Source organism: Chiloscyllium punctatum, chromosome 26 (genome assembly GCF_047496795.1).
Source record: "Chiloscyllium punctatum isolate Juve2018m chromosome 26, sChiPun1.3, whole genome shotgun sequence".
In the NCBI taxonomy this organism is placed as follows: Eukaryota; Metazoa; Chordata; class Chondrichthyes; order Orectolobiformes; family Hemiscylliidae; genus Chiloscyllium; species Chiloscyllium punctatum.
In genome coordinates, this window is record NC_092764.1 from 36,821,150 (window position 1) to 36,841,281 (window position 20,132).

Here is a 20,132-nt window from a genome sequence, read left to right on the forward strand (position 1 = left end):
CAATGCACGCAGTTGTCTTCAATATTAGAGTCAATATTAGAGTGGTGCTGGAAAAGCACAGCAGGACAGGCAGCATCCGAGGAGCAGGAAGACCGATGTTTTGGGCAAAAGTCCTTCATCAGGACATTGCTTATGAAGGGCTTTTGCCCAAAAAAATCTATTTTCCTGCTCCTCGGATGCTGCCTTACCTGCTGTGCTTTTCCAGCACCACTCTAATGTTGACTCTGATCTCCAGCATCTGTCGTCCTCACTTTTTGCCCTGTCTTCAATATCAGTTTACAGAACATACAATCTCTTGTCTTATGGTACTTTTAATATAATTAATTTGCAGTTGGAAGAAATTCAAACCAGTTATTTAAGAAAATACCATTCTTCTTAAAACAGAGCATTTAGATTTAAATGTGTTCACATATTAAAACTTAGCTCCACTACCTTTTTGTGACTTTTCACCCTTTCCTTTCTAAAGGAGATTGAGTTGATCTATTTAGCATGCATATCCTCAACATAGTTATTATTAATATTTGAACTTTAACAATGAATATTGACATGTTTTATAACTGAAGCCGTTAGCCTTGGTCAAAGCACTACCAAACACCACTTTCCTTTCTCTAATATAGAAAAAAGGTGTGCTTGACAATGAGCAAAAATTTGTATATTTGTCCTTACTTAACTTGTTGCTGAGGTGAAATGTTACATTTCTACTCCTGTTCTACCCAATTTTTTAACTGTCAAATCTAAGATTTTCCTAGTCTATATGACTGAAGCAGCTAGCACAAATGGTTGGATTTTCCTACATAAATCTTTCTTTGACTTAAAGACTTTTTGACCTTTTCATATCATTTTCATTCAAAATTTTTAGTATTCAAACCTTCATTTTTTCTGTGTCATTTCTACTACAGACCAAAAGCCTGACGAATGAGAAACATGGCGTTTTAAACAAGATTGTAGCAGGCAATGTGCGTTTGGGCAAGTTGGAGGAGCAAGTAAAGGTATGACCTTGATTTAATCCAGTCTAACTCTGTAAACTAATTTAAGGTTACACAGATTTGTTCAATAACAGGAGAAAGTGGTGTCCCAGTTCAATATGACATTAATTGCGTTCCATTGTATGTGCTAAAAGTTGTGTAACATATATGCATTTTAATATTATTTATATTTTAGATTGGAATTTTGAATTTAAACTTGTGGCATATGGGTTTTCTGTGATTCTGAAGGGCTTTATTGATTAACTTGTACTTTTGTAGCCTGGTGTAAAGAGGCTGAGAAAGATAGCTTTGGAGCCTAATGGGAATTTATTTAAATTAGGAGAATTTATAAGTGAACAACATGAACAGTATAGTGCATTAAGCTTTCAGATAGAAATTTCTGGAATTGTTTCTTTTGGCTTGAGGAAAACACCCATATCTTGAAAGAAATGCTTTTGGCGATCTTTTTCAGCTGAAGCTGGATATATAACGCAGTTGCTCCTGAGAAACTGAGGAAAGTTATAGAAATGTGGATGTAGGTTTGCTCGCTGAGCTGCAAGGTTTGTTTTCTGACGTTTTGTCACCATACTAGGTGAGCTTTCAGATGAAGCATTGGTGGGGTAGCCCGCTTTCTATTTATATATTTGGGTTTGCTTGGGTTGGTGACATCATTTCCTATTTGATGCCATTTCCTGTTCTTTTTCTCAGGGGTGGTAAATGGGGTCCAAGTCAATGTGTTTGTTGATAGAGTTCCAGTTGGAATGTCGTGCTTCTATGTATTCTTGTGCATGTCTCTGTTTGGCTTGTCCTTGGATGGATGTGTTGTCCTAGTCAAAGTGGTGTCCTTCCGCATCCGTATGTATGGATACTAGTGAGAGAGAGTCATGTCTTTGTGTGGCTAGTTGATGTTCATGAATCCTAGTGGCTAGTTTTCTCCTGTTTGTCCAATGTAGTATTTGTTACAGTTCTTGCAAGGTATTTCGTAAATGACATTAGTTTTGCTTGAAGCGGGCTACACCACAAGTGCTTCATCCGGAGGCTCACTGGAGATGTTACCTAGTATGGTGACAAAACATCTAAAAATAAACCTTCCAGCTCAGTGAGCAAACCTACATCCAGAACCTCAACCTGAGCTACAAATCTTCTCAAAACTCTCTAATAGTTTAGAAATGTTAATAATTGTTTACCTTAGTGTAAGGAGTTTAGTGAAAGTTCAAGACCAGAAGTGCTTGTTAAAACCATGAATGGATTTGAAGCTGGCAAAGTCTCTGCTTAGCTTCTTCTTGATTTGTTATATAACTATCAGATTCTCAAGACTGGGGTAACTGAAGCCACAGCTAAGTCAAAATCCTATATGAAATAGAGAAAATTTCTCCCTGGTGTTAAAGTATTAGAATGAATGGAGTTGTATTGTTACTGTGTGTTTCCAAGTCTTTATACGTTTTTTGGTATGTGAATAGTTTGGTTTGTTCTATTTCATCTTCATTTATTTTGTGATAAACTTTTTTTGTTTTGCTAACATAATCTGCAACATTGTGTGCTTATGTTTAGTGAGAGACCACTTCATTAAGCCATAAAACAAATGTATCAAGCCAGATTTCAGTCTAGGATCTGACTTGTCCAGTAATAACCTCAGCTGGGGTCATAACAATGGTGTTACTAAGATGATGAATCCTTTTCCATCCTATAATAGTCCAACTGCCCTTACACTTAGCAAGATTCCTCAATAAATTATCAGTTATTTTTGTTATTATTTGAAGAAAATGTAACCATTCTGTACATTGAAGTCAAGTAATTATTAGAATATTTTAGAGGTTGTAAGAATTAAAATGAACTTTCAGTAGTTGTGTATTAATGCTAATAAGTATTTGCAACTTTTATCAACTCTTTGGCTTGGATTTTGCAAGCTGGAAGTGTTCACAATCATTACCCTTTTGAAACGGGCAATAATTTCTGGAGTATACATACAATTTTTATCAATGCTTTGGCTTTGATTTTGCAAGCTGAAAGTGTTCACAGTCATTACTCTTCTGAAACAGGCAATCATTTCTGGAGTATGCATGCGCAGCAAATGTGAAAATTCTGAAGTTTCTGCGAGTGATTCTGTCATCCATCATGCACTTCATTAAGTTGTGACACGGATTTAAGTAGAAATGACTTGAGTGATAAAAGTCTGCCCTTTTATTGTATTGGTCTCACTTTAAAAATACCCCAAAAGGTTACACCTAGTTTAATGATGTATAGCTGGGTTTTAAATGATGTGTTAAATGTAGTTCATAATGACAGATGACCAACCTCACAGTACCTGGAAATCTAATTTTATGCTGTGGAATGTCAAATTTGTCATTGTAACATCTTAAAAAAATCTCATTATTTTATTTTTGTTCTGATATTTCCGCTTCTACCTTAATTACATGTTTGTAAGTCCCAGACATTTATTTCATGTTCTGTACATTTTCTGACTGTGAAAATGTCAGTGCATTTTGCTTCTTGGTTTTCTATCTGTGAGAATACATCAATGTGATTAGTTGATGGCTATGGTTAATGACTTCACTGGTGTTGGCACTTTGAGATCCCTTTGACTTAACACTAGGTTCAAAGTAATATCAAAAGGGAAAATCTTTGCCACAGATTTTGTGGTCAGCTTTCCTTGAAGCCAGCGATGAGTTATGTTGCTTTACCAGTAACAAAACAAAATCTGGCCTTTTTGTCTTTTAAACATTTTCTTCAAGATAGCAGCACAGAGGAATAATACAAGCTAACAAAATGTAACCTGTTGGGGAAGGCGCTAAGATAACGCAGCAATGTATCCTTTTTCATTTATCTAGAGAATACTGTGCTATACATTCTGAGTCACAGTTTTCCTTAACCTCATTCTGGGCATTGCACTGTACTCATGATGACATGTACAGCCAATACACATCATGCCTCATTCCTGATCAAGGGCTTTTGCCCGAAGCGTCGATTTTCCTGCTCCTCGGATGCTGCCTGACCTGCTGTGCTTTTCCAGCACCACACTAATCTAGACACTTGTATTAACTATACTTATTCCTTCAATTGTGCAATGAATCAGATATAGTCAAGGCTGATGCTTTTCGTTACACATTAACAGAGTAGCTTGTCTCAAGGTGTTATAAACTGAATTTTTTTTCCTCACTTTTTTCTTTGTTCTTTCCTGTGGTGGTTAGAGTAACATTATAATCTTCTATAAACATTATAGTCTTATGATCTTAAATCCATAACCACGTGATGAAGGAGCAGCGCTTTGAAAGCTAGTGCTTCCAAATAAACCTGTTGGACTATAGCCTGGTGATGTGTGATTTTTGACTTTGTCCACCACAGTCCAACACTGGATCTCCAAATCATTATAAAAATCAGCAGTGTAAAACTTGTGAACATAGATCCATATCTGAGATGCCACATGTTAGTATTTGCATATCTTACATTATCCTCAGCTTTAGTCCTCAACAGAGAGTTGAAGATTTTATGAAGACCCTTTTATCTCAGTACAAGCTATTGGTTCAATTAAGAGCAGATATTATAAACTTTAATCAAATTAGTTTGATTCCTGATATTTTACTCAATACAAAATAGAGAGTAGAGATTATTGCTGCTTGTACTGTCATTCTTTCTGACCTTCACAGTAGTATCTAAATTTAAATGCCAGAATGCATGGTACAGCGCAATGAGTTGGACTGCATAGATTTTTCAAACTGAATCTCTTGAACGAATAGTGGTTATGCAACCATCCACAGCATATTGGAAATATTCAAATATTTGTGCACTTGATGCTAGTTGCACTGTTTTAATTGTTTTGTGCAGAAATTTATTTTTATTTTATTGGGATTATTCTGATTTTTTAAAATTTCTTTTTGTTTGAAGTTTTCAAGTTTACTGAAATGTTAGCATTTCCTTTGAAAGATTGAGAAGCACCCAAACGAACCAGTTTTTCAACAGGTGGTTCCCAGAGTGTCTCAATATTTCTAGGGTCCATTTCAAAGGGAAAATAAGTCACTGACTTGTTGCCTGGCATTTACAGCTACTTACTGAGCATAACATACTTAAAGTCAGAACTCTCTCAACTTGAAAAACCAGGAAAGCAACGAGTTATAATTCAGTCTGTTCTTCTATAACACAATAGTTGCATTCTCGTGTGATAGAAAGTCACACAATAGAAATAATGGGGCCTGTGGGAATAAATAAGGTTGGGGTGGACCACCAAAAATATCAGTAAACATCAAAACAAAGATAGTAGTTAGCTTAACACAATGATGACATAGTCTAAGTGAATGTTAAAATCATATACAAGGGAACCTCAATTATCAGAACGAGATGGGCGGGCACTATTTTGTTTGGATAATTGATTAAATGCCTTCCTTCTGGGGCTTGGAGTTTTTTTTTGTAAATATATTTATTAGCGAATTTTTTTTAACTTTACAAACATATAAAATTATTGAAAAATACAATCAATAACAAATATCAGTATGATAAAAAAACACAAATTACAATACAACTATTGTCTACTAACTACTAACCTACCCTATAATAAAAAACAAACCCTAACACTGTGCAAAGCAACACAAATAAATAAGTAAATAACTAATAGATCAAAAAAGAGAAAAAAAAGCAAAAAAAACCAAAAAAACCCCACAAAATACAGAACAGCTATGTTCGGCCCAAAGCTCCCAGACAAAGGAATGGGAGCATTGTATATATACCCAGTATTAACTCAGGAGAGCCCATCCAGGGCCCAGGGCTTGACAAACCTAACCATTATGATTAAATAAACGCCCTTAGTTAAGATAACTGACAAATCTATATCCAAATAACTCAAGTAGGGCTGCCATGTCTTATAAAAGTGGTCTGTTGTGTGGTGCACCATGTTTGTAAAAAAAAAAATCCAAGTGAACGTGCTCCATAATTAATTTCTGCCATCCCAGCAAGCCCGGAGGGTTCTCAGACACCCAGTTCATCAGAATATTCTTCCGTGCACAGTATGCATGAATATTAAATAGTTTCTTCCCATGCCCATCTAAAGATGGTAAATTCAGCAGATCTAAGAGGAGAGGTATTGCGTCTACTTTGACTTCAGTCCTCAGTATCCTCCCAACTCTCCCGCCACAGCGCTCCAATAAACACGGAGCCTGTGGCATGTCCAGAAGCAATGGGTAAGAATACCTACACTTATTTTACATTTGGGGCACAGTGAAGATGCACCTTTTTTAAACTTCGCCAGACGGTCTGGTGCCAGAAAAGCCCTGTGCAGAACGTTTAACTGCGTGGCACATGTCCTATTACAGATTGAGATCTTTTGAGCATTCTCCCATATGTTCTCCCATGTTTCAGAAGAGATCTCCACTCCTAGTTCTTGCTCCCAGACCTCACATAACCGGTTAATATCCTGCCAGGCCCTGCCACCCAGCAGGCGATAGAGAGCACTAACCAAAAGGGTGCTTGTAGAACATAACAACAACCTCTCTGTATTGGGCTTATAGGGCTTAGTGAGCATCATAGTCATCTTCTGGATGAAATCCCTAACCTGAAAAAAATGGAAAAGATCTCTGCTGGGCAGCCCGTATTTGCAGCTCGGTTGCTCAAAAGACATCATAACCTCCCCTCAAACAAATCTCCCAAACTAGAAACTCCTCTCACTGCCCATAGTTTGAACCCTGAGTCCATCATCCCTGGTCAGAACCCTGGCATGCCAACTATAGGCATAAATGGCGAAGTCTTGGATAAACAACCCTCACTCTGACGCATCGCCCTCCCTGCCTTGACTGTACTCATGACAATGAGGTTCTGGCAGTGGTCCATAACTGTCCTCATCTTATCCGTGAACAATAGGTTAACAAGAGGGCATTTTGCCTGGGAGGCCTCAATATCCAGCCATATTGAGTTTGGATCGTTACCTACCCAATCACAGACAAAGGACAGCAAGGAACTCAATTGATACCTCCTGATGTCTGGGAAATCAACTCCTCCCATCCTTGAAGCAACTACAATTTAGTAAGTTTGATGAGGGGCCGCCCACGATGCCAGACAAAGGAACCAAACCATCTCATAAGCTTCTGCAGCGTTGACCTGGGAAACATTATAGGGAGCATACGCATGGGATAAAGCAAACAAGGAAGAACTTAATCTCTTAATGAGAGATATTCGGCCCAGCCATGAAATTGGAAGAGCCTCCCATCTCTGGAGATCTCGTCTACTATTGTCAAGTAAGTGAACAAAGTTAGTCCAAAATAACAGATCAAACTTGGGGGTAATAAAAATGCCTAAGTATCAGAACCCTGCCCATGATCACTTAAAAGGGAACTTAGGGCCACCTTCAATGTCTGGCCCATCCTTAAGGTTCCAAAGGTGTAGCCTCTGATTTTGCAAAGTTAATCTTATATCCTGAAATAGCCCCAAATGAATTGATACATGAAATGAGGTACAGCGGTCATCAGGTTCGATAAAAATAGAAGGACGTAATCCGTATACAGTGTAATCTTATGTGCCCTCGACCCCACTTCCGGAGCGGTTCTAATTAGATTAGATTAGATTAGATTAGATTACTTACAGTGTGGAAACAGGCCCTTCGGCCCAACAAGTCCACACCGCCCCGCCGAAGCACAACCCAACCATACCCCTACATTTACCCCTTACCTAACACTACGGGCAATTTAGCGTGGCCAATTCACCTGACCCTGCACATCTTTGGACTGTGGGAGGAAACCGGAGCACCCGGAGGAAACCCACGCAGACACGGGGAGAACGTGCAAACTCCACACAGTCAGTCGCTGGAGTCGGGAATTGAACCCAGGTCTCTGGCGCTGTGAGGCAGCAGTGTTAACCACTGTTGACATTCTGACGAATGGCCTCTGCCAGCGGCTTTATCACCAACGTAAAGAATAACGGTGAGAGGGGCCAGCCTTGCCGACTATCCCTACCAATCCTAAAATTTCCAGACTTCACCCTGTTGGTGATGACCGCGGCCAGAGGGTGGTGATATAAAACCTCCAGCCATCTAACAAAGACCCCACCCAACCCAAACTGTTCTAAGACATAAAAAAGATACGGCCATTCCACTTGGTCAAATGCTTTCTCTGCATCTAAGGAAATCACCAACCCCTGAATCGATCATTGCTGACAACCTTGGACCATATTCAGCAACCTTCTAATATTATTAGAGGACCTATGGCCCCTTATAAAGCCTGTCTGGTCCTCTTTAACAATATGGGGCAACACCTTTTCCAATCTCAGCATCAGAATCTTGGACAGAATCTTGAAGTCTGAATTTAATAGAGAGATGGGCCTGTATGAGGCACAATCCTCGGGAACCTTCGCCTTCTTAAGAATTAAGGAAATATTAGCTTCTCTCAAAGATGGTGGTAGGCATTCATGCATATAGGAGTGATTGTACAGCTCCAACATCGGCCCTGACAGAATCCCTATAAACTCCATATAAGACCCACTCGGGAGACCATCAGGGCCAGACACTTTCCCACTCTGAAGTTGCCTAGCTGCCTCCTGTATTTCCTGAACTGTCAAGGGGACATTAAGGAGAGAGGTTACCCCTGGGAGGTCCAACTTGTTAAAAAATGTCTCCATTTTAGCCCTCCTGTCCTTGCAACCATCAGGCTGATAAAATTCAGAGTAAAAGCTCCGAAAAGCCTCATAAATCTTTTTAGCATCGTCTGTAAGAACCCCAGCACTGTCTCTGATTGCAGCAATGGATTGGGGAGCACACTTTTTCCTAGTCAGGTATGCTAAATACTTCTCTGGCCTATCCCCATATTCGAACAGCCTCTGTCTAGCAAAAGCAAGTTCTTTCTTTGCATTTTATGTCAGTATTGAATTCAAGGCAGCCTGGAAGGCCGTGATCCGCTGTAGCTTCGTCACCAAAGGCCATGCAAAATGTGCCGCCTCAGCAGCTTTCAACCACGTCTCAAGTAGACGCTACTGTTCCTCCTTCTGTCGTTTCTGGCTAGCCGAATAGGAAACAGCTAATCGCCTAGCAAAGGCCTGAGCAGTCTCCCACAGCATAGACTGACTACTAGCCGTGCCTGAGCTGATAGTCAAGAATTCCTGAAACTCCTTCAAAAAGTATTCCATAAATTTGGAATTCTTAAGGAGAAACACCAGTGCCGCAAACCTAGCCCTTCACTCTTGGCCTTAACCTCCAAATATACCGCCGCGTGATCCGAGATAGCTGTAGTCCCAATTTTACAACCCATAATCGAATCCAGAAGGGCCGAGGGAGCGAGAAAGAGATCAATCCTTGTGTGACATTTATGTGGGTTTGAAAAAAAGGTGAAGTCCCTGCTGGTAGGGTGAAGACATCTCCAAATATCCACCAGACCCAGCTCCTCACATAAGTTAACCACCTGCTTGGCCTGCGAAGAAATAGTTGGGGGCTCACAAGGCAATCTGTCCACTGTCGGATTCAAAACACAATTAAAATTCCCCCCCCCCCCGCCATAATAATATGCCATGTTCCAAAAGCACTCAATTTAGAGAAAACACTCATCAAAAATTTGAGGCGATGTGCCAGAGGACAGTAGACATGCCATATTCCTCCCCATGTATCAGGGCTTTAAGTATCACAACCCGTCCCTGCTCATCTTTCACCTGCTCTAATAATGTAAATGGAAGATTTTTCTGAATAAGTACCGCCAGTCCCCTACTTTTAGAGTAAAGAATGAAAAGAATACCCAGTCATAACCCCCCTATTGTAATTTCAGGTGTTCCCCATCATCAAGATGGGTTTCCTTCAAGAAAGCGATATCAACCCTTTCCCTCTTAAGGCTAGAAAACACTTTTTTCCTCTTAACTGGTGAATGACTTCCCCTAATGTTCCAGGGGCACCATTTTATAAGAAACCTAGCCATATCCTCTTTCAGAGACCCTTGAACCCCTGGGGTTCAAAGCGCCAGTAAATAAAGACTCAGGGTAGTTTTTGTATATATAGTTCTTCAAATCTATCATAACTATAAACAACTATTACTACCGAAAAACTACAAAGAAAACTAACTATAAAACCTTGAATGGAAGACTCTTCCCCCTGCCCATAGGGGGCACTCACCCAGCTCATCCCCTCCACAGCTCCTTCAAACCCGGACTGTGCTCCAGCCTTAGGTCAGAAAAAAACACAAGGAAATGATCCTTAAATGAACAGAAAAAAAGACAAAGTCAGGATGAGCACTCCACCCATCCCTGGCTTCATGTCACCCCTACTTGTGACTAAAAGAGAAACAGAACAAACAAAAAAAAGGGGAGCCAACAAAGAACACCCACAAAATTTCCCATCAGAAAATCCAGTTATTTAAAAAAAAAGGTTCCCCCCGACTTTCCAAAAAAGAAATTATTAGGGAGAAAGAAAGGAATTAAAAAAAGGAAAACATGGGGAAAGAAGGAAAAGAGGACAAACGTTAACCATATTCTTCAGGCCAATCCGTCTTTTTAAAGTGTCTATAAAGTTTTTAGCTTTATCCACTGAGTCAAATGTATAAACTGAGTCCTCGTGGATGAAACTGAGCACTGTGGGGTACCTCATGGAGTACTGGATTCCCAGGTTCTTTTTAACTTCATCGAAGGACTTCCTCTTTCAAGTTAAAGCTGCCGAGAAATCTTGGGAAAACATGATTTTTGACCCCTTGTACAGCAGTGCCTGCGGATCATTTCCCAGTAATCTGGAAGCTTCTATGACTTTTTGCATGTCCTTATCTGAGTGGAAGTGCACTAGGACCAGGCGGTGCGCTGCACCGGCCCTGACCTGTGCACTGTAACCCGATAAGCCCTTTCAATCTGAAGCCTGCTGGACTCCATGTGAAGGCCCAAAAGTTTCGGCAGCCAGTTTTCAAAGAAGCTGACTGGCTGCTCACCTTCAGGGAGCCTGACAATTCAGAGATTTATCCTCCAACCTCGATTTTTGAGGTTGTTGATATGGTTTCGCAAGGCCTGCACCTCTTGCTCTGGATCCGACTGGATGAGGACTCCATCACAGCTTCTGAGGCCTTCGTTCGACCCTCCACCTCCCACAGCCGCTCCCTGAGGCCCTGGATCTCCTGCTCATGCTTCTGCAGCATGGATGCGATAGGTTGGAGCTGGGAACGAATCTCCCCACAGATCTCCTCAATCGCAGCCCCAACTTTCAAGGTAAGTCTTTCCATCGTCGCAGCCAATTCCCGTGAGTCTGTTAGGTCCCCCGCGGGTTCAGGAGAGGCTGCTCCTGCTGCTGCTGCAGTTTCTAGTATGGTAAGTGCTGCAGGGGAGTGTCCTCCCTGCTGCTGTTTGCCTATTCCTTTTCCCTTTGGCATCCTTCCCACTCCCAAATATTAATAAATGTTTTTTGTAAGGTTTTAAACTAATAATTCCACCACATAAGTTGGCCAAGGATGGCAAAAAACACCAGTATGCTTTGGCTGTTAAGCAGAGCTGTCCACAGCACTTCTACAGAATTGCCACCATCTTGCGGAGTCTGGACTCAGAGTTTTTAAAGTCTGCGCCCCATTCAGGAGACTGCAGCAGCACACAGCGTGCAAGGCCCTGCCCCCAGCCTGGCCCCCAACACTGTCCAACACCACCCCTTGCCCCAACCCTGTCCAATTACCCCCCCACCGCCAACCCCGTCCAATACTGCTCCCCCCTTTTCCCCCCGCGCCCCCAATCCCATCCAACACTGTCCACCCACCTGCCCCCGCCTGCGTACCTGTCAAACCCTGCCCCCAACCCCGTCCATCCCTGCCCCCGCCCCAACTCCATCCAACGCCACACCCTGCCCCTCCCAATCCCATTCAACTATGCCCCCCTGCTGCAAACCCCACCCCAATCCCAATTAACACCTCCCCCATCACTCCCAACACCGCCCCCACCTGTCCAATCCTGGCCCCAACCCCATCCAACACTGCTCCCCACCCTGTCCAACCCAATTCAACACCGCTCCCGCCCCAATCCCGTCCAACGTTGCCCTTGCCTGCCCCGCCCCAAATGCTATCCAACCCTGCTCCCAACACTGTCCAACCCTGCTCCCAACACTGTCCAACCCTGCTCCCAACACTGTCCAACCCTGCTCCCAACACTGTCCAACCCTGCTCCCAACACTGTCCAACCCTGCTCCCAACACTGTCCAACCCTGCTCCCAACACTGTCCAACCCTGCTCCCAACACTGTCCAACCCTGCTCCCAACACTGTCCAACCCTGCTCCCAACACTGTCCAACCCTGCTCCCAACACTGTCCAACCCCGCTCCCAACTCCGTTCAACGCTGCCCCCCCCAACCCCACCCCAATCCTGTCTAACATCGCCTCCACCCTCAACCCTGTTCAACACCGCTCTCTGCCACACAACCCCATCCAACACTGCTGTCTGCCACACAACTCTATCCAACACCAGTCTCCGCCACACAACCCCGTCCAACACAGCTCTCTGCCACACAACCCCGCCCAACATCGCTCTCCGCCACGCAACCCCGTCTCACAACCCTGTCCAATACCACTGTCTGCCATGCAACCCCGTGCAACACCGCCCCCGCTACACAACCCTATTCAACACCGCTCTCCGCCACACAACCCCATCAAATACTGCTGTCCGCCACGCAACCCCATCCAACACCGCCCCTGCTACACTACCCTATTCAACATCGCCCCCGCCACACAACCCCATCTAATACTGCTCTCCGCCACACAACCCAGTCCAAGACCGCCCCCGCTACACGACCCCATCCAACACCGCTCTCCGCCACACAACCCCATCCAACACTGCTCTCCGCCACACAACCCCATCCAACACTGCTCTCCGCCACACAACCCCATCCAACACTGCTCTCCGCCACACAACCCCATCCAACACTGCTTTCTGCCACACAACCCCATCTAACACCACCCCCCCGCCCCCAACCCACCCCTCTCCGGGGCAGCCAGACTGTACACCAACAACAAGACTGCTGCTGCACTGCCTTTGTAGGGTAGGTCTCCTAATAGCGCATGCACGCACACACACAGCCGCACACACAACCTGTTGATAGGTTCCATGTTTGCCCTGTTGGAGAGATTATCTGGGGATGGGGGGGATTTAGGGTACACCTCTCTGTAGAACTCTAGGGAAAGTGTGGGGAGAGAGAGAAGGCAGGATGTGGAGACATTTGGAGACAGTGCCTATTTAATCACTGTAAACAAAAGACGCGATGACTGTTGGAAGCACGTCTTTGATATAACATTTCCATCGGGACCTCGAGATCTCCTTCGGATAATCCACTTTTCGGATAATTGATATTCAGATAATCGAGGTTTTTCTGTATTTCAATGAAATAATACAATAAATTTAACATGCTCCCCTGAAAAACTGGAAGGAAACTTGAAAGGGTTTCTGAGTTTGCCAATTTCAGTACTGTATTAAGACAGGAGCTAAGGGTTATCATCACTTTCAGGTGCAGTTCTGGGTGCAGTGTTCTGACAAAAACGTTTTAGTCCAGAAATGGATGGCTGTGGTTCAGACTGCTTGTTGAGGGTTGGCTTAAAAAAGGCATCTAGTTTTTGCTGCTTTGCCATTTTTCATGAAGAAGCTGTTCATAAGGTTCCAGATAAGAATTTATGTCACGAACTGCTAATCCTATGCATTCTGCATTGTAATCATTGTCTTCTAAGAGCTGCGCCTGCCTATCAACTTCCCTCAGGATAGAAGACAAAAGAGAAGCAGAAAAGCTCTTGTGGTGCTGAAGCTTAGACTTCATCATCTTCATCTCGGGCTTCACTTTTAAAGAACAAAGAAAATTTACAGCCCAGGAACAGTCCCTTTGGCTCAGGCTTTATAGGGTAGGTCTCCTAATAGCACATGCGCACGCACACACAGCCGCACACAACACCCCCCCCCCCCCCCCCCCCCCAACCCGTCCCCAGATAATCTCTCCAACATTGTCCTGTACAGGGCAAACGTGGAACCTGTCAACAGGTTGTGTGTGTGGCTGTGTGTGTGTGCGCATGCGATATTAGGACACCTACCCTCCAAGCCTGAGCCGATCCAAAACCACTGTCTAAACCTATCACCCAGTTCCTCAGGATCTGTATCCCCACCTATTCATTCTTCTGTTCAGACGCACCTAAATTGAATCTACCATGCCTGCCTCTGCTACCTCTGCTGGCAACATGTTCAAGGCACCTACCACCCTCTGTGTAAAGTACTTGCAGCGTGTATCCCCCTTAAACTTCTTTCCTCTCACCTTGGAAGTGTGACTTCTTGTTATTGAATCCCTCACCCTGCGAAAAATTTCTATCCACCCTGTCTATACCCTTCATGATTTTTGTAGACCCCAATCAGGTCGCGCCCCCCCCCCCCCCCAACCCTCCATCTATCTTTTTCTAATGAAAACAGTCCTAACCTACTCAACTTCTCTTCATAGCTAGCACCAGGCAATATTCTCGTAAACCTCCTCTGCATCCTCTCCAAAGCATCCACATCCTTTTAGTAGTGTGAAACCAGAACTGTGCATCGTATTCTAAGTGCAGCTGAACCAAAGTCTTGTACAATTTTAACATGATCTGCCAGCTCTTATACTCGATACCCCGTCCGATGAATGCAAGCATACCATATGCCTTCGTGACTACTCTATCCAACTGTGCAGCCACCTTCAGGGTACAGTGGATCTGAACTCCCAGATCTCTCTGTTCATCAATTTTTCCCAAGGCTGTTCCATTTACAATAAAGTTCGCTCTAGAATTAGACTTCCCAAAATGCATCACCTCACATTTGTCTGAATTGAACTCCATCTGACACTTCTCCGCCCAACTCTCCGGTCTATCTATATTCTCATGTATTCTTTAACCGTCACCTATGCTTTCTGCTACTCCACCAATCTTTGTGTCATTTGCAAACTTAACTGATCAGTCCAACAATATCCCCTCAGCAACAAGTTTTTATGAACAGCTGTGGAGAGACCTTCACAAAGGGACTCAAGCAACCCCTCAACATTTTCAGTCTCCACTTCTTTGAAGCCAACTTGCTTTGAAAGAGCGACACAATGTACTTTGATTGCTGGAAGCTCCTCTGTCAGTTAAATGCCTTTAACATCATGAAGAAAATCTGGGAAAATCTTCCACCAAACTGCATGCAAGCAGTCCTTATTGACATCGCCCCAAGCTTCCACAACAATGTCAATAGCATTCTTAATCATTATCCCCCTCAGTAGCTGCAATCAGCTTCCTGAATGTTTGCCTTAAGTAATAAACTTTAAAAACTGCTATCCAGGTCCATGTGTTGAACGAGAGAAGTTGTGTTTGGAGCTAGAAATAGCACTTCGATGTTTTCAGAAAGCTCACCAATGGTGGGAGAATGACTTGGTGAATTGTCCAGAATAAGGACAATTTTGAAATCCAAATCTTTTCTCCTGCAATAATCTCTAAAATCAGCTTTAAGTCTCCACTAGCATTGGCACCCAACAACACAGTCATTCAATCCTTTGCGACCTTAAAACCTGGAGCGTGTGCTTCATTCATACAAATGTAGGTTCTGGATGGCATTCGCTTCCAACCTGTCTTGTCCAAATTGAAGATTTGATCTAAGGTGTAGCCTTCTTCCTTAATCAATTTTTTATCCCAGGAGGAAATGACAGCACATGTTCCTCTTCTGCACTGGCAACTTTGCCACATAACATTACTTATGAACAGCGTAGCAGTTCTTAAATCCAGCAAACCAGCCACTACTAGCACTGAAGGCAGACACAAAAACAGGACTAACATTACTGTACCTTTCAGAAGGCACTTCACCACAAAGTGCACCAGCCAACTAATCATATGATGTCAGTGCAAGTCCAGTCCTCAGCACCCCATGATACCTAGTACTGGGGATGGAATTGCGTAATAGTCAATGGGATTTCGTGTTTTAAAAAAATCGTTCTCCGATTCACAGCCAAATTGCGTTGACGAAACACACATTATAGGAGATGAACCTGTATATAGATATAAAAAGAGAAAGGCTTGTATTTTTAGAACGCCCTATAAATCTCGAGGTCCAAATGTGTTTTGCAGCTAATTAATACCTATGAAGTAAATCCACTCTTTCAATCGAGCAAATGTTGCAAATAATAAACTCCTACCAACAGCAGTGCAATAGTGAGTAGGTATTCTGTTTTTGTGATGTTGATGGAAGGAACATATTGGCTGGAATGCTGGGGACAATCCAGAATCATAGCATTGGTATGACATAGAAGGAGGCCATTCAGCCCATCATTTTGGCACCAGTTACATTAATTGTAGGGAAATGCCCTGCTCTTCAAAGTATCCATGCCTGGGTATTTTTATTTTATCTCTGATTCATGTCTCATCTAAAAGATGACATCTCGAACAGCGTAGTACGCTCTAAATAATATATCACCTCAACATCATACTGGAATAGCAGCCTTGATCATGATTGTTATATGATGGTATTTAGAATAGCTCTGGAAAAAGAGTAAGAATCAACCTAGAGTAATGTGATGCACTTGTGTGTATTGGAAGCTGTATGTATTAATAAATAAAGGAATGTTCATTAGGAACAGAACGAACACGTATGTAGCGTGTTCCAGTTTCAACTCAGAAATGGTGATAACCGTTCTTTGGTTCATTTTCCAAGGCAATGCCTTGACCAATCTGCCTGTTTAAAACAAAGTTTGGCAGTTAATTGTCAGGCATCATTAACTGCTTCATTCTCCAAAAGCAGCAATGTATTTGCCAATGCAGGTCTACTTGACAACTAATCAGTGCTGTTTTATAATATGGTATAAATTGTTTATTCATAGAATCCCTACCATGTGGAAGCAGTCTATTCAGCCCATTGAGTCCACACTGACCTCCAAAAAGCATCCCACCCAGACCCATCCCTCTACCTGTCCTTGCAATCCTGTATTTCCCATGACTAACCCACCTAGCCTGCAAGCCCCTGGACACTATGGACAATTTAACATGGCTAATCCACCAAACCTTCACCTATTTAGACTATGGGAGGAAACCCTCGCAGACATGGGGAGACCATGCAAACTCCACGCAGACAGTTGCCCGAGGCTGTAATCAAACCCTAGTGCTCAGTGCTAACCACTGAGCCACTGTGCCCCCTGATTTCCTTTTTCTTTGTTATTTCTTGTGAATCGTTCTCATGAGCCCAAAATGAAAACCTTTCACAAAATGTGTATTTTGTTTAGTAGTCCTGTGGTTCAGCACTATCAGGTGACTATAAAGATAAATCAAGTGATACATAAAATTGGGCCACGTAATCAGTCGTACTGCTGTTCAATTCAGGAAAGCAAGCACTAATTTATTAAAGGTAAAGCACGTCTAACTAACCTTAATGAGACTTTTGATGAGGTCACAGAGGTTCAATGAGAGTAATGTTTCATGTTGATCTATTGATTGGGATGAAACCACCGGTTGAGTTCTTCAAAGACTGAACAATTGCATTTCAGTGACTAAAAAATATCTGTTTCTAGGATGGCTAAGTGTTTCAGAACTATGCTGTACAAATTCCAAAGCTGTGAAAACGGAATCACACTGTCTAAAATAACCTATCAGAGTGACCACATTGGAAAAAATGGGAATGTCTCAACTCTTGACCCACTCATAAAGCCTCAAGGCAGTACCTTTTAATGCAGCTGAGTATGGAACAAGCCATTAGATGCAACCACTTTGGACATTGGATTCTAACTGAGAATGGAACTGTTCCAGTCTTAATCTAACCATGTCTAAACCACGGACATGAAATCAATTTTCTATGATTATACTTAAATAACTGACTAGTTTGCAAGGGTAGATTATGCAATGAACCAACTATAACCTTTCTTTGCATTTTAGGAAATTATTTTTCTCCAGGCAAGGCAAAAGAAGGCACACAGAAGGAAAAGGACCTTTAGATGGCTTTCCTTCCCTTTCTCCATTCATTCTCCAGTGTTGAGCTCTATTTGTTGAAAATCAGATGAAAGAAACATAAGCAAAACCTGAGGAGGGCAGGGCAAGATGCAGAAACACTGCAACAGTACAGCCGTCTGTACTGTTTCAATGGGGAGGCAATGGCCTAGTGGTATCATTGCTAGACTATTAATCCAGAAAGTCAGCTAATGTTCTGGGCACCTGGGTTCAAATCCTGCCATGGTCCAGATGTGGAATGAACTTACTGAGGAAGTTGTGGACGTGAGTACAACTACAGCATTTAAGTACATGAATTTGTTAAGTACATGAAGAGGAAAGGTTTGGAGGGATATAGACCAGGAGCAGGCAGGTGCGACTAGTTTAATTTGGGATTATGTTCGGCATGGACTGGTTGGATCGAAGTGCATGGAAACAGACCCTATCACTGTGCGATAACAAAAATTGCTGGAGAAATTCAGCAGGTTTACAGCATGTGTGGAGAGAGAAACAGCATTAACCTTTTAAGTGCAAGATGAATCTTTTTGAGTTCTGCATGTTGGGTTTAGTGTCCTTTCTCTGTCTGTAATTATTCATATGTATTTAAATATTTTAAGGTACACTTAGTTCTGTATGACGCGGGTTCTGGCAACGTGATTTAGCTATAACGTCGCTGAAGAATTAGGGAACAGTATTTTCGAGAATGCTTACCTCCGTTGGCAATACCGCTTCATTCTGCATATAGACCAATGGGCGCACTAAAATCTCCACGCCATTCTGCGCATGTGCCAGTATCCTGTCTTTGTGCTGTTCTGCGAATGTGCAATATCCACGCTAAAGTTGCTGCGCCATTTTGGGCAAGTGCATATCCGCACTGAAGTGTCTGCATATGCATGATATCAAAGTCAGTCCTCATGCTGTTCGTCACATGCACAATCTCACCTGCAGACACAGCAGCTTTCTGTGAGAGGTACTGTACAGAGAGTAGCTTTCTTACATTTTCAAAATGTACTGTGTTGGATTTACTTTTGTTTCTTTTAATAAATATGATTTCACCTTCATTCAGGCCGTGCTATACTTTGCATTAGACTTTTGGGTGATTTTTCAGCGATGGTGAGTGATTTCTTTTGGAGGTCTGCCCAAATTTTTCTTTTCTCCATTATTTCTATTAAGTGAGGTTTTGCTAGAATGCAACTATGGCGTTATAGGAGAACTACCTGTATTAATGTGCTAATTACTTACATTAGTAAATTAATGTGGTGTATTGCATATCAATAGAGATGTATTCTTGTTTTAGAATCTTTAAATCATTTATGCCATAATTAAGTGAGCAATTCCAAAACAACTCTTGAATCTATTAAAGGAGCAGATTTGAGCTAGTATTATTTCTTGGAAGAATGACAGATGCCCTGCTTGTCAATGTTACTTTTTTATATATGAACTTTTGTAAGCAATGTTCCCTCTAATTTATTTTGTCTTTCTTATACAATAACTTAAAAGGGCTAACTTCAGCACAAACTGCATAGGGACTTTTGTGTTGCTGCACAGCTTACGCAAAGAATATTTTTTGTAACTTAGTGAAAATTAAGTTGATTCAATAAATCATTTGTGTATCCCAAGCACATGAAAATAACTGAAAATGCCATATAGGAGTTTATTCTCGACTATAGTATTGCTCTTGATATGGCATTTTTTTAAATATAAAAAATGATGCATATAACCATAATAAGTACACCCTGAATTTGTTAGTTTTTTTACTTAGAGAAAATTCACTAATAAAAGCAAGTTATAGTGTTAAAAGAAGTAACAATCAACAGAAACTGAATAATCCTAAACAATTCATTTGCAAGATTATTGATTATTGGCAACATCTTAAAAGACTAAACTGCAATATTATAGTGTTGCATAAAACCAATAGACTGACAAATAAGCTGCATTAAAAACTGGGGGCAGACAACTATGTGCTGATTATATCTAGACTTGTTTTTAACTTTATGATAATGATATTTATTTAGTAAGCATCAAACCATTTTGAAGCATCTTTGTTGATACTTGTATGAACAAGAAATTGATTAATTTAAACACTGAGGACACAAAAGACTGGGAAAAAAACTCAACAATATCAGCTAGTTGCATGGAATAAATTGTCTCAGGTTGAGTTATGAGTTTTAACATTTGATCAGTTGATAAACAGAAATATGTATTCCATGTGACTCGCATTGAGATCACTTAATTTTGCAGTTTGCAAATGTTTACACAAATCATGATGGTGAAAACTGAATACAGATGAGGTAGCAGCAAATTTATTTGTTCCCATTAT

At 41.9% G+C, this 20,132-nt stretch overlaps 1 protein-coding gene across 3 annotated transcripts in view; it reads left to right on the forward strand.

Annotated features, from left to right (window-relative positions):
• The window catches only part of cep89 (centrosomal protein 89), a 122,083-nt gene that overhangs the window by 71,615 nt on the left and 30,336 nt on the right, over nt 1-20,132 (forward strand). For 2 of the 3 annotated variants that reach the window (XM_072596144.1, XM_072596145.1), the window contains one exon: nt 900-989. In XM_072596144.1, the coding sequence (XP_072452245.1) occupies nt 900-989 (90 nt within the window). Of the gene's footprint in view, nt 1-899; nt 990-3,004; nt 4,215-20,132 lie in introns of those variants that run through there. The other variant, XM_072596146.1, reaches the window with a different exon arrangement.